This window comes from Batrachochytrium dendrobatidis (assembly GCF_000203795.2).
Source record: "Batrachochytrium dendrobatidis JAM81 unplaced genomic scaffold BATDEscaffold_1, whole genome shotgun sequence".
Taxonomy (NCBI): domain Eukaryota; kingdom Fungi; phylum Chytridiomycota; class Chytridiomycetes; order Rhizophydiales; genus Batrachochytrium; species Batrachochytrium dendrobatidis.
The window spans coordinates 511,811-525,104 of NW_006281099.1; the positions used below are offsets into that span (position 1 = coordinate 511,811).

The 13,294-nt window shown below is 39.1% G+C and overlaps 5 protein-coding genes across 5 annotated transcripts; 4 read left to right on the forward strand and 1 right to left on the reverse strand.

Moving 5' to 3' along the window:
• Positions 1–1,185: 1,185 nt before the first annotated feature.
• Positions 1,186–2,418, forward strand: BATDEDRAFT_84536 (tubulin-binding prefolding complex subunit PAC10; the record flags this gene model as incomplete). The annotated part of the gene is made up of 4 exons (XM_006675878.1): positions 1,186–1,239; positions 1,556–1,738; positions 1,876–1,974; positions 2,091–2,418. The coding sequence occupies 4 exons, from the start codon at positions 1,186–1,188 to the stop codon at positions 2,298–2,300; spliced, it is 546 nt and encodes a 181-aa protein (XP_006675941.1). The 3' UTR covers positions 2,301–2,418.
• Positions 2,419–2,592: 174 nt separating this feature from the next.
• Positions 2,593–3,488, reverse strand: BATDEDRAFT_8037 (bifunctional thymidylate/uridylate kinase; the record flags this gene model as incomplete). Its single annotated transcript, XM_006674899.1, has 4 exons — positions 2,593–2,790; positions 2,903–2,990; positions 3,088–3,196; positions 3,338–3,488. 4 exons carry the CDS (start codon positions 3,486–3,488, stop codon positions 2,593–2,595), a joined length of 546 nt encoding a protein of 181 aa, XP_006674962.1.
• Positions 3,489–3,817: 329 nt separating this feature from the next.
• On the forward strand, positions 3,818–5,873 carry BATDEDRAFT_84537 (uncharacterized protein; the record flags this gene model as incomplete). Its single annotated transcript, XM_006675879.1, has 7 exons — positions 3,818–4,345; positions 4,438–4,548; positions 4,652–4,799; positions 4,869–4,913; positions 5,354–5,382; positions 5,496–5,585; positions 5,658–5,873. The coding sequence occupies 7 exons, from the start codon at positions 3,818–3,820 to the stop codon at positions 5,871–5,873; spliced, it is 1,167 nt and encodes a 388-aa protein (XP_006675942.1).
• Positions 5,874–5,976: 103 nt separating this feature from the next.
• Positions 5,977–7,935, forward strand: BATDEDRAFT_85700 (uncharacterized protein; the record flags this gene model as incomplete). The annotated part of the gene is made up of 1 exon (XM_006675880.1): positions 5,977–7,935. The coding sequence occupies one exon, from the start codon at positions 5,977–5,979 to the stop codon at positions 7,933–7,935; it is 1,959 nt and encodes a 652-aa protein (XP_006675943.1).
• A 226-nt stretch (positions 7,936–8,161) lies between these two features.
• BATDEDRAFT_85701 (uncharacterized protein) lies at positions 8,162–13,070 on the forward strand (the record flags this gene model as incomplete). Its single annotated transcript, XM_006675881.1, has 14 exons — positions 8,162–9,116; positions 9,219–9,274; positions 9,383–9,412; positions 9,498–9,662; positions 9,766–9,790; positions 9,868–9,938; positions 10,024–10,128; positions 10,199–10,500; positions 10,589–10,736; positions 10,845–11,006; positions 11,106–11,729; positions 11,801–11,849; positions 11,923–12,391; positions 12,728–13,070. 14 exons carry the CDS (start codon positions 8,162–8,164, stop codon positions 13,068–13,070), a joined length of 3,504 nt encoding a protein of 1,167 aa, XP_006675944.1.
• Positions 13,071–13,294: the final 224 nt, after the last annotated feature.

A 13,294-nucleotide genomic window follows, 5' to 3' on the forward strand; every position in this document is an offset into this window, starting at 1 on the left:
TGTTGGTGAATCCGACATTGGAAGTAGAGGTGATGGAGCGACTAAGATGAGCAGAAGAAGCCAAAAAAGATTGGGCATTAGATACCCTAGAGCAATAGATTGCAGCAGAGCGACGCAGCATTATGGCAGTAGATGAAATTATCAAGTTTTACGGATTGCAACTTTAAATCAAAACTTGGTTTAAATAGCATTTCCTGTCAGTCCAACTCATCACTTTCCTCTCAAGTCACGTTTACTTGTTGATACGGCCAGTGAACAAAATATATGGAATACAACCCTAATCTACTATCTCATCAAAAGCAAAGATAGTCAAGTGACCTGAATCGCAAATAAGTACAATGCTCTATATCTTTGTCTGCTTATTATTATTGAAACCAATGGGGTCTAAATCAAGGGCTGTTTATAAAGCCAATCCATTTTAATCCACATTACTTTATTATAAACAGCTGTCAACTTTTGATGGCAAATGTCAAAAACAATTACCATGTAGATTTTATCAATATGATGTTATACATTATTTTGCGAATTGTGCAATGATAGTGTAGTGGTTAACATCCGCGCCTTCCAAGCGCGTGGCCCGGGTTCGATCCCCGGTCATTGCATTTTGCTTTTGACAAGATACACATTTATAGCCGTATTCATGTAAAATGAAACACTTGTAATGACTTTATTTTGCTCCAGAATAAACAATCGTTGCATATTCGTTGTTATTGGAAATGGATTGCTTTTTCTATTGAAACTCTATCCTAATATCAGATACGTTCGCGATCTAGTTTAACATATCTCAGAAATGCAACTATACATGCCAGTCACCCAATATTCACTTGAAATGTTCGTTTTAGAGGAGAGGAAAATTGAAAAGATGTCAGGGATGTGGAATATATTGGAACAGAAATGTAAAGATTCGTTTGTATTTTTGTACAAGAATGAGCATGAAGATCAATAAACTAAAAAAGTTCACAAACAATATTGTATAAGATTAGCACCAATCATTCAATATCATGATGTTTGGATAAAAGAGTTGAAGATTGAACAAATATGAATATTCATTTAGTTGTGTTCATGCAATCACTTTATGCCATAATATTGTCCAGTGAATGTGAATTATTATTTCATAAAACTGTTTATGCACTCTCTCATTTAGTATTACATTTTACGTGAATACGGCGGTAATTGAGAACCAAAATGACGATGGACTTGCAGGCAAACCCCAGAGGAATTCCTCAAGCTCCGTTTGTGGTATGACTATTTCCATTGCATCTACCTTATACTGTGTTTTTGAAAAGAGCACTTTATTCTTTTATACTCTTGATTTGTTCTAGATCCAATCCATATGAGCAACTGGAACTACCCAAGGATCCTGTACAACCCAAACCTTAACATACCACTTGTTTTGTGGTGCTATTGACATAAGACTCTTTATCATCATATAAGAGGTTTAGGATGATATGTGCCAAACCCATCACTCTTTAGTGGTTGACTGCTTTCAGATATATCAAAGTGTGTTGTATCACTGCAACTGGGTTTTGCTAATGAGTAGCATTATTTAATATAGGACGATGTTGCCAAGTTTGTGGCTGATGGTGACTATGAAGGTACTCTTCGTAAGTTTCAGGAAATGATTAGCAAGTATCGATTCATGGAGACACATCTGCTGCAACGAAAAAAGAGTCTAGAGTCCAAGATCCCTGAGATCAGAAAAACTCATGAGATGGTTGTGTTTCTCCAAGCCAAAAAGGCAGGTTTTATCTTCCATTATGCTTTGTCCGATTGCACCGGCGATCATATACTTTGCATTGACTGACAAGCCAATATATTGTCGGATTACAAATATCTGAAACGCTTTGTATGACTGCAACTTTTTCAAACCAATAGGAATCGGATGAGCCTATCGAAGCAGATTTTGAACTTGCAGAAACGCTATGGACCAAGGCTCGTATCCCAGCTACTGAAACTGTCAATCTATGGCTTGGTGTGAGTTGGTTTCCCTATCTACTGACTCGTTTCTTTTAAGTTTAATTATATATCTGAATCCAAACAGTCGGGTTGGATGCTCAAGTGTGTTTATAACTGACTGAATCTATATTTAGGCAAACGTGATGCTCCAATATACTGTTGAAGAGGCAAAAGATCTTCTTTCAAGCAAACTAAAAAGTGCAACTTTATCTCTGAAGCAGGTGGATGAAGATTTGGAGTTTCTTAAGGAGCAGATCACGACCATGGAAGTGAATATGGCACGAGTGTACAATGATGATGTGCGTCGCCGCAGATCAATCCAAGAGCCTGTATCAGCAAAATAACAGTGGCAATTGTTGTCATTCCGGCTGGACATATGCATTCGTTATCCACCTTTATAAAGATATTGTGAACTTTGGCTAATTGGATACTTTAATTAAATTGTCTTCCCAGAGGTTACTCAAGATTGGCTTTGATTTGACATCTTTTATAGTTTGCAGAACAGTCGAGATCATATCAGTTGAAATGGCTTCTACTGTACGGTTTGCATCCACAAACTATAGTCCCTTGCAGATATGAGTGATTTGAATTAGAAAAAGCAATTTTACCTAAACATACTATTTAAAATCAATGCATTCAACTTGCCTTCCAGCTATCATCTGCAATCTGGTAAAAGTTGCGACGAACTGCAGCCTGAAATTCGATAGTTTCATATCGCTCAGATCCATATTCTGCTCGTGCAGCAGCAATTTTAGGATCCAAGTCCAAATATAAAACCAAGTCTGGTTTCAACAAACCCATATCTGGACGTTTACACCATTCCAAGTCTATGCCCTAATATTTTAATTAAAGGACAGTTTAATAAAAGTCATAAGCATGCAGATCTGGTGAATCGATTCAAAGAGACATTGGCATGGTAATACAATGCAGCGCTACATCAACACACCTTTGCAGCAGTATATGCAGCACCGGAAAATGCATATCTGTCGACAACAATGGTTATACCTTGATCAATTAGCGATTTGATATGTCCCCTAAAATGATGTGATTCGGACAGTATTCAACAATATAATTCAACTCAGCAGCTTAAATGAGTAAATAGTTTCATTAATATCCAGCAATGTGTCTTACATGCTCTCCCATCTATTTGCAGAAAACAAGAGATGTATAGCATGATCGTCAACTTCCTTAGTACCCCTAAGATATTGATCAATCAGTACTCCAGTATCCAGAGTTCGATCTGTATCAAGCATAACCCAATAAGTCCAACCATACAAGAATAAAGTGGATAGAATGCATGTTAGTGTATTTGATTAGAAGGGATCGCAGCAGTGATGTGGATTGGTGGTTGCTATTGTTTTTAAAATAAACCCAATGTTACCAGGAAACTTGTGGGCCATGACATTGAAGCCAGCAGCACACAGATGGCTAACTAGCACAGAACATTGAGAAGTCTTTCCACAGCGGTCACCGCCCTCTACAACAATAAGAGCGCCTCTTGATGCTGTAGTATTCGAATCAGACAGTATCATTCTATCAATTACTGCTATATTCACGTAAAATAAAACACTAAATAGGAGAGTCGAAATGCATAACAGTTTTAATCACGTTTACTGGACACTATTATGACATGGAGTGAACAGTTGTATCCTCGAGACTATTCTCTTGAGCATGTCCGAGTTTACAATACAACAGAGATGAGTTTGACCGTCCAATATGTGATATTAAACTTGACGATCGTACAATCAAGATAATGTTTTATTTTGTAATACGCCATGATGGTCATCAGTCTGTCTTGACCATCATGGCGTCATGTGGGCAAGTTGGATGGGCGAAATGAATTCTACCAATTCAAGCAAACATGCAACAACCATTACAGCAACCATTGCAACAGCAACAACCATTACAACAACCACTACAGCAGCAACCACTACAACAGCAACCATTGCAACAGCCACTTTCAGTTGCAAACTTTGCTCAGACACAGCTCCCTTTGCAGCAGCAGCTACACACTAGAAAATTATTGCCATCATTGGTCACCAACAGACTTGGTACTAGACAGGGAAGCTCTACTATGGGTGATATGAGTCGCACTGGGAGAGGATCAAGAACTTTTATTCCCTCCACTCATAGTGAATCAAACCTATCTTCTGCTTCCAGTTCCGTTACTACCAATAATAATGCTGGATCATCGTTTTATCCCAATCGATTGATGCACAATCAAACCAAATTATGGAAACCCAATAGTGCAAGTTCATCCAGCTTACCTATAGGATCTTCCTCTAATGAGGTTAATGGTCCATATGCTGCTGATTGCATATCATCCAATTCTTCTCTTGAATCATCTCATCGGTTTGTTACTGGTGCTCCTACTCGGGACCACTGGAAGGTAATCATTTCTATAATTCAGGTTGTTATTGTCTGCTCCACAGGAGTATTGCATCTAAATGATTTTATATCCATTCATGTGTTGCTTTATAGCCCGATTCAGATGCACCTGAATGTTCTCTTTGCGGACAGCGATTCTCATTCCTTATTCGTAGACATCATTGCAGACGATGTGGCGATGTTTTATGCTCAAGCTGTTGTAATGTAAGATGAAATGGTGCTTCATTTAGCATAGGTTACTTTGTGACCTAGAGTCAGATTTAGACTTGCAAATCTGACCATGTTTTTTGGAACATTACATCTAAAGGCGACAGTCCGACTTGATCAAAATGCAGCATTTCATCCAGCTGGCATGACATGCCGTGTATGCGAGCCATGTTTTAAAGAGTTTCAAAGTTGTCTGATACCACTTAAAACAGCGTCATCGGCAGTAGACAACTCGTATGAACAAGAAGGTTTGTGGATGCACTATGTCATATAGTCAAGATTTAATTTTTACTCATTCTATCGTCAATGTGTAATAGATGAAGTAAATGCGATACCCATTAATCTCAAGGAAAACATCAAAGGTAAGCCATTGACCATGATGTGTTGTGCAAAAACGTATATACTCGAGGTCTAATGAAACATTTACGTATAACTGTCTTGTAGATATAGCAGAAACACCTATGATGTCGGTTCCAAATGACTGGGCATGGTCTACATTCTAATGTCAATTACAACTTTTGTTTGGTTCTTCAATGTAATTGGAAACGAGCGATCCAGACAGAATACGAAAGTGTTATTAGGACATGATTAAAATCGTCCTACTTTGCTTACAACAACACATACAATAATAAATGCATTGCTTTGATATAGTATACGAATAAAGTCTGAAAGCAAATCCTGGTCAACTCGTCCGACATTTTCACCAAAAACAAAAGTTTTGCTATTCAACTATTACCTCGACTACTGTTCAGATAGTATCAAAACAACTGCTACTTGTCAACACATATTATGGGAACTCTAGCTAACACTACTGTTTGGACTTCTGAGCAGGTATACACTTTTCATTTTTACAATGGCATTCAACTATTGATCTTGAAAACGAGTATTGTGCTGCCCACTGGCTTGGAATATAGATTCATACTTGTGATTTTATGAATGAATAGGACCAGAAATTGCGTGAGGGGTTTGAGCAGCATGGCCGTCACTGGGTGCATGTCAAGAAAGTCATGGGCAATGCGTTCAAGGTGTCCGAAGTAAGACCGTTGATATTGCTTCTTGTACGCTGTGGTTGCATCTGGCTAGTGTTGTTTACAGTGTTTGTATAGATTCGCAGCAGAGCTATTGCTTTAGGTCTTTTACCAGAAGAACATCTTCCAGCACATCATCTTGCTCAGGTTACCACTGCCGCCATTGGCTCTGCAAATGCTGCTACCACGCTCAAAGAAATGGTTGCTCTGCCTAACATGTATTGTATTCAAATCGTTATTCACACTATCATTGTATTTGGTTTATTCATGGAATTGTGTGAATCTGCTGTCTGACCAACTCACTCATATTATACACTGCTATTCAACTGAAAATGGACTCGAATCTGGAATATCAAATTTGTTTGGCCATATTGGATGCATTATCAGCGATCCTCCCATGACTCCAAGGAGGCGAGCGCTCGCTGCCAAGAAAAAATCAGCTACCATGGAGGAAACATCTGACCAGAAATCCTTGTCCGCCTCTCCTTTCAAGCAACAGATGAATACACCCGACAAAACAAAACCAAAAGAATTATTATCCGTCAAATTGCCTGCTCCAAAATTTGTCCAGGATGCCAACATTGCTTCTTCAGAAGCTGTGTCATTATCACTGATGAACCTGGAAAATATTGCTGCTGCTGCAGATCCGCCTACTGTTGTTCCTACACCAGCTACTCTAAAACCCATGCCATCTCACTACAATTTTGTATTTAGTAAAGCTACCAATTCTCCCATAGCTAATTTAGAAACTGCAACTGCTGTCTCTAAAGCTCCTGAAGTGGTTGTTGCACCAATGACTCCATCGCGTCGTGCTGCTGTGCGTGCTCAACGTGTCAGTCGATCTAAACTTTCGTCATCTTTTGTAAACGCTGCTGCTGCCCATTCTAATATAAACGATTTGAGCGCTGTTTCTGTTTCTGATTGTAATTTTAAATTTACGGATACCACAAAGACTGCAAGTGTAGCCTTTTCTGTAAACAAGTTTGAGCATCCGCCAGTTGCTTCACCTTCCATGCAGGCCGCTCTTTCTCGTCGCCAATCATTACTTGGTCTGCGCTCTCGACTAACAGAAAAACTTGCCATGGAATCTACAACAGCTTCAAAAGATTTGTTGGCTGCATTGGGCGATCGTTCTTCTCCGGTTTACAAATCGACAACTCCTATTCAATCTCATAATAAAGTAGCTTTGCTGGTTGAAAAACATCAGGCTGCGATTAGCAAGGTGGTACCGCCATTAGAAACCGGTCACCGTATGACTCGTCGTGGTTCTGCTACTCATGCGGCTACTCTGATCCATTCTAAGCCTGTAGTAACGAGGCTGGCCAACATTGAAAATCTGTCCAACTTGACTGGAACTGAACAGAACGCAGCCTCCATGTTGTTTTTGGATGACACTCTTGCGTCACCACTTCGTCGATCAAAGCGTCGCGAACTTGTTGACAGCCCTGCACGTACCCCTACTGATTCATTGTCAAAGAGTGCTGCCATTGCTATGAATACTGTTGACAAAAGTATGTTGGTTACTCCAGTGATGGAGATGAAAACCACTTTGAAAACTCCTATTGCTACTTTGACTTTAAAGCCAGATTTAAATGAGAATGCTATTGGAGCGACTTACAATCCAGTTTTGGATGCTGCACCAAAAGTTACTGGAGCATCTGGTGTTAAAACAAAACCAGTCGATACTTCTTTTGAGTCACTAACAGTAGGAAGCAACATGAACGTAAATCCTATGGGCACTAAAGTAGCTGAAACACCTGTGACTCCCGTACAGTCCTTCAAGCGTGGCGAAAAAGTTGATTTAATTCATCTAATGAAACCAGGTGTCAATATGCCAATATGTTTTGACGAATGTGCTCCAACTCCTCCTGCTGCTCGCGAGGTTGTCGGCAAACGGAAGCGTTTGATTGGAAACGAGCTAAAGACTCCATCCCAAAAGGCCACGATGCTAATTTCAGCTGCTGCTACACCTGCATCGGCTCGTATTATTAAGCGTAAGCGTATTCGCCTAATGAGGTCTGATACTCAATCTTGCAGCGACGATGAAGAAGCCAATGCCACTGCTCTACATTTGGAACCAGCTTCCAAGGTTTTTGCATCTTCATCTCGGTCAAGTGCTGAGGATACGTTGTCCAATTTAGATGAGTTTGCTTCTACTTCACACATTGAATCTACCGATAATGAGTTTGACAAAGAAAAGAATGGGGATATATCTGAAACAAAGAGTGATTTTGGCGACGATACTAAAGAGAGCAACGATATGGATGTGGGTATGGATGACTGGCCAATGGATCATGAAACTTGGACTATTCGTGCAGTGAAGCGTTTTGCGCGTGCATTGTATTTGGTGCAATGAATGGTTTCTTGCAATGCTGAAATAGAAACAGCGCGGGAATATGCTAGTTGAATCTGGTCTTATTGTTTCTATACATTGATGATATTGGTTTGTGTTTGAACTTTGCTTGTTTTACAGATTTGTTAGTGTTTGTCTGAAATACAACTGTTTGAATATCTTTTTGGGTGGAATCAAAAAAGAATAAATTCAAATTTAAATTACAGTCATTCTACAAGTCGAAAATTTAATGAACACAGTTCTACTCAACCCACTCGGGGGCCAGTGTACAGACAAGGAACAGTTAAGACGTGTTCGTCTGCAGGAAGAACGGCGTGAGGATATGCGACGACATCTGGCAGCACAAGCTGCCCAGCATCATCCTCGTCTTCGTTGTATTATTGCTAAACACCAGGAACCTGTCGCGTCTGTGCCTTCGTTGCCATTTGCAGCAAAGGGCAGTTCAAATGACACTAGTTCAAGTCATCAGCCTATTGGTCTATTGCTCAAAGAACGGCCATTATCTGCAGAAAGTCAGCACCATTCTGCAAATGTCAGTCAACCTAATGTAGAATATAATAAAGGAAACGGACACTCTGCTATACAAGATCCAGCTTTAACCTCGAGTCCATACCCAGCGTATCCTCAAAGCATGAGCAATGCATTTCCACATGCCACGCATCTATATCCATCATACCCAATAGGGTATCCGTATCACATGCAGCCAACATATGGTTGCATGCCCTATCCACCATCCACACAATCTCCTTGGAATCTACCGCCACATCACGCCGAGTTTGACAAGAGGCTTCCACTACCTCCAGTGCCAGCTGTTCGATGGGATCAGACATCTTCTGCTCATCCAAATATACACCTTTCTGATACAGATCCAATACATCCACAGTATAACCATTCATATGCCAACCCATATCCCATAGCTTTTGAACAGCAAAATGAACCTCCACAGCAAGGAACATCCAATTGGTATCTTCAGCCACCAGCATTTCTTAACCCACATCGATTACTACCAGCTATCTATCCAAAACATGACGAATTCAATCCAAACTCGGCACCAATGCGTGCAGAAAATGATCTACCTTTAACACAACCAAGAGTCATTCCAGAAATCTCCACCCGTCTATTGGATCGTACCGATTCTAAAATGAATGGCCGCCAATCCAAACAATCCTATGCAGCAGATTTAGGTAATCCAGCACCAATAATGTGTTTGCTGAATATTGTTGAGTTGTGTTAAAATAGAACTAACGGTTGATGTTATATTGCACATGATCAATATCTCGTAATAGAACGACAAATTGCTGAAAAGGCGGCTCAAAAGCAACAAGAAAGAGCTTTTCGACAGGTACTCGAGATATTTCATTGATCTACTTTTTATCTAATCAAAAACATAAAAGTTTATTTGGTATTAAGTGAAAGTGTGAGCTAACTGATTAGTGCGACTTTCAAATAGGGATTTGCTGAAAATGCCCATATTCCTTTGGTAGGCTGGAATAGTGTATGGATTGAGATGATATATAGTGAATGATTTGCCAATGACACTTGTCTATTCACGTAATCCGATTTAGCTGGACACGCCTGGTGATTCACACAATGCATTTCGTTTTCAACAGCAAGCGCAATCGTATTATCCTAAACAGTCAAATCCATCAAACGATTATCGACATTTTGATCGGTCATTAGCTCCGCTGTCAAACAATATTGAATTGAGCGAAAAGAAACCTTTAAACACAGTAAGTGTTGCTAAATCAAAGCCTAGGATGTATTAGGTTGTATGATGGCTATCACTAGATTGATGAAGCTGATTTTTGAATCAATTCATTTCTACAATCATAGAAATCTCAATATCTCAAAGATTTGGGTATGTATATATTTTATAAGCTTTATCTTTCAGTGTCAATGCATTGGTTGTAGGTTTTAAATTTCGGCAATATCTAGATGACCAGATTCGACAAAAAAAAGAAATAACAGACCGACAAAAACAGATTCAAAAACTTCAAGATGAAAAGGTATAGCAGTAATGTTGAGTACAGCTACAAAACCAACAAAAGCTGAGCCATGAGTATATTTGTAAATGTCATCTTTTATTTATAGAAGGAAAAGGAAATAAGCGATTATTCACCATTTGGGCGAAGTGGTGCTGGTGCACCTCATCAACAGCAGCAGCAAGAAACATCTGGATTAACAGGTAGACGAAAGGTATGATACTTTTGCTAGAATTTACTGTTGAATTTCAAAGATTATTTATTCGGTCAACTATTATAAATAGTTTCCTCAACAACACGCTTCGCAAACATCAGCAGGTGAATATTCTGAAGCTCGGTCTGATCTTCAAAGCTCATCTCCAACTGGTGAGCACCGCACTATGCACTCTCTTCAGCCCGACTTTCCCAATAACCAGAAAATAAGCTTTTTGGAGGATAATATGAATGGTTTCAGACCTTCAATATCAAATTCGTCTTTTGATCTCATGCATCACAACTCCAACCAAAACGGGACACAACAGTACAACAATCACTCAATGCACAGCCAATCTTCTTTTTCTCCGCCTCCATCTTTGTTTCCTCCAAAGTAATGTATATGTACTAGAATGCACTATTTTGATCATTCTTGGACATATTATACTATAAACTAACCCAGTAAATATACATTAAACCAGCAATACCGCGACAAATCAATCTACTCAGAATAAGAATCAAAGCAACGGAGAAAAGTCTTATCTGAGAGGTGTCGCCAATATAGATACTATGCCTCAATGGCGTCGCGAAGAGCTATCACGAAAGCAAAAAATGCAGCAAGAAACTCAAGTACGTCTATTGATTTTCCATATGGCTAGAGCATCAAACTTTATGGTTTAGTTATACCTGTAATAATAAACAAATTGGTGACCTAGTACTAACAACTGCGTTTGATAGGACGGGCTACTACTTCAGATTGCTGAAAAAGAGGCCGAAAAGGCAAAACAAGAAGCTATTCGAAAAAAAGAAGACGAAAAAGAGCTGGAAAGACTGGTAAAAGAACAGGAACTGCTTAGAGAAAAATATGCCCGTGAAACTGAAATGGCTCGACAAAAAGAGGTGATCGTTTATTGCACCGGCGTACTGCTACCTATTTACTTTGTTCACATATATGCAAACTTGAATCAATAACACTTGCTGAGATATCTTCAACCATAGGAGGAAACTATGCTTGAGAATGAAAAACAGAGGCAAGTAAAAGTACAGGAAAATATACGGCATGAACAATTGACAGCGCATCAAAACAGTCTAGATATGCTTGAATCTACAGATGGTATCAAGACATCCTACGCAACTAAATCACAGAAAAATAAAAATTCGACTTCAAACGATACCCACCAAGAATCCAAATCACGATTTAAAGCTGATTCTTTACCATTGACTGGACAGAGTAAGCCTGTAATGATCGATCACCAAACATCTCGACCACGCTCGCCTCCAATTCCGACAGTTTTAAAAAAACTGCAACAGGCTGGCCTGTATTCAGAAATCAAGCCAAATGTATTAAACTCGGCTCCAATCTCCAATCAGTGCAGCGTTAATCAGCACTCGTCAACAACACATCACGAAAATGAAGGAGTTATTGTAAACCCTGCAACACAAGCCATACCTTCAACATCACACCGCCAACAAAGCACGCCAAGTACAAAAGTTGCAATGGCGCCAATGTCACCGCCGCTTCCTGCGCAAATTAGACGTCAAAAAGTAATTGATCAGTCCAACACCGAGGTTACTGAAATGGATAACAAGGTGTTGCTAAAGCAACTATCTGATATTCAAAAGGTGTGCGCGTAAATCTATTTAGTGTCTTTGGGTTTAAAAAAGTATATGCAACTAACCTTGTAATGACATAGGAACTTGCTCAAGAAGATATGAAAATTCGACAAGATTTGTGTTTATCAGGTAACCATTTCGAATATAGACATAAACAGATTTGTTGACTCATATTTTTAAACTTGAAACTCGCATAAAACAGCTGCACCGAGTAAAGATAGACAGTTTCGACATCCAATTACATTGGCACCATTTCAACTCAAACCGTCTAAAAAGACGCAGCATGCAACTACCAAACAAACGTCAGTACAGCAGAAAACTAGTATTGACACCCATCGAGAAAGTTGCGAATTTCTACCTTTATTGCTTCATCCAGTTCCTGTTCGATCCCTTAATCTTGCTGAAACATTTGACCATCAGTCTATTTTAAAACTCGATGGTTTTATTGAGCACAAAGACAATCAGGATAATGATTCACTGGTTTATGATTGGAAACAGTACGACACTAAACAAAACAAAACATCTAGAAAAAGCAGTATAAATAGTCGTTTAGGTTTTGATCACATCGATTCCGCATTTAAAATACATTATCTAGATGACGCAATACACGGTTCAAATAAGCAAGGCATGTCTAGAACTAGTTCCAATTATCAACTCAAATCTGAAAAAAGGTGAGTTTAATAGCTCATGCTTATACAAGAGATGCAAGTGGTGATTATGTTTAATTTACTAACGATTACATCGTTGTTTATATTGTTGATACATGTAAATTAAACAAAATCAATGTGTGTTTTATGCAATCTGAACCGTTCAAACACTAGCAAAGCATGTGGACACTTAGATCAGCCATATCGTGTTCAGTCCGTGTTGGATATATTTAGCAATTCTAGATCAGAATCAAGGTATTATTTTGAATCCATGCTCATATTAAGCCAAAATTGTTTTTTATTGCCATGCGATTCGAAGATGAGTATCAAGTTACTAATGTTGAATGTAATCAAAATCAGACAAGGGACACCAAGGGATTCAAAGCCAAACAAGACAACCTTAGATCATGATCGTATTTTGCGAGCTCAAAGTGCTGAGTGGTCATTGAGTATGGACGAAATTGAACGACGGAATGAGCAGCGACTAGAGCGACTAACGCGACTTGAAGCGCGACAGAATCAGTATTTGGAAGATGAACGCAATAGTGGACACGAAGACAAAGCAGAGATTATTCGATTATTTATGCTCAAAGGAGAAGGAGCCCAAGAGATTTGTGAAAAAGCACAGGATGAATGCAGTATTCCAACCACTCCATCAGTGTTTCGACCTTTAAAAATAGATAAACATGGAGATTGGAAGTAAACCACACAAGACCAGTTCGAATAGAGAAAAAGAATGCTTTAAACACATGCTGCTGATAGTAGTCGATTCAGACAACTCAAGAATGCTGTCTGAATCGACAAATTCAAAAGATTTTTTGTAATAACAAATTTGTGGTTGCACAAGAAGTTCTTTACAACTTGTTGTTGGTTTTGGTCCTGGTGAACAGAGATAGCAATAGTATTCGCACTCTTGAGTCTGCATAT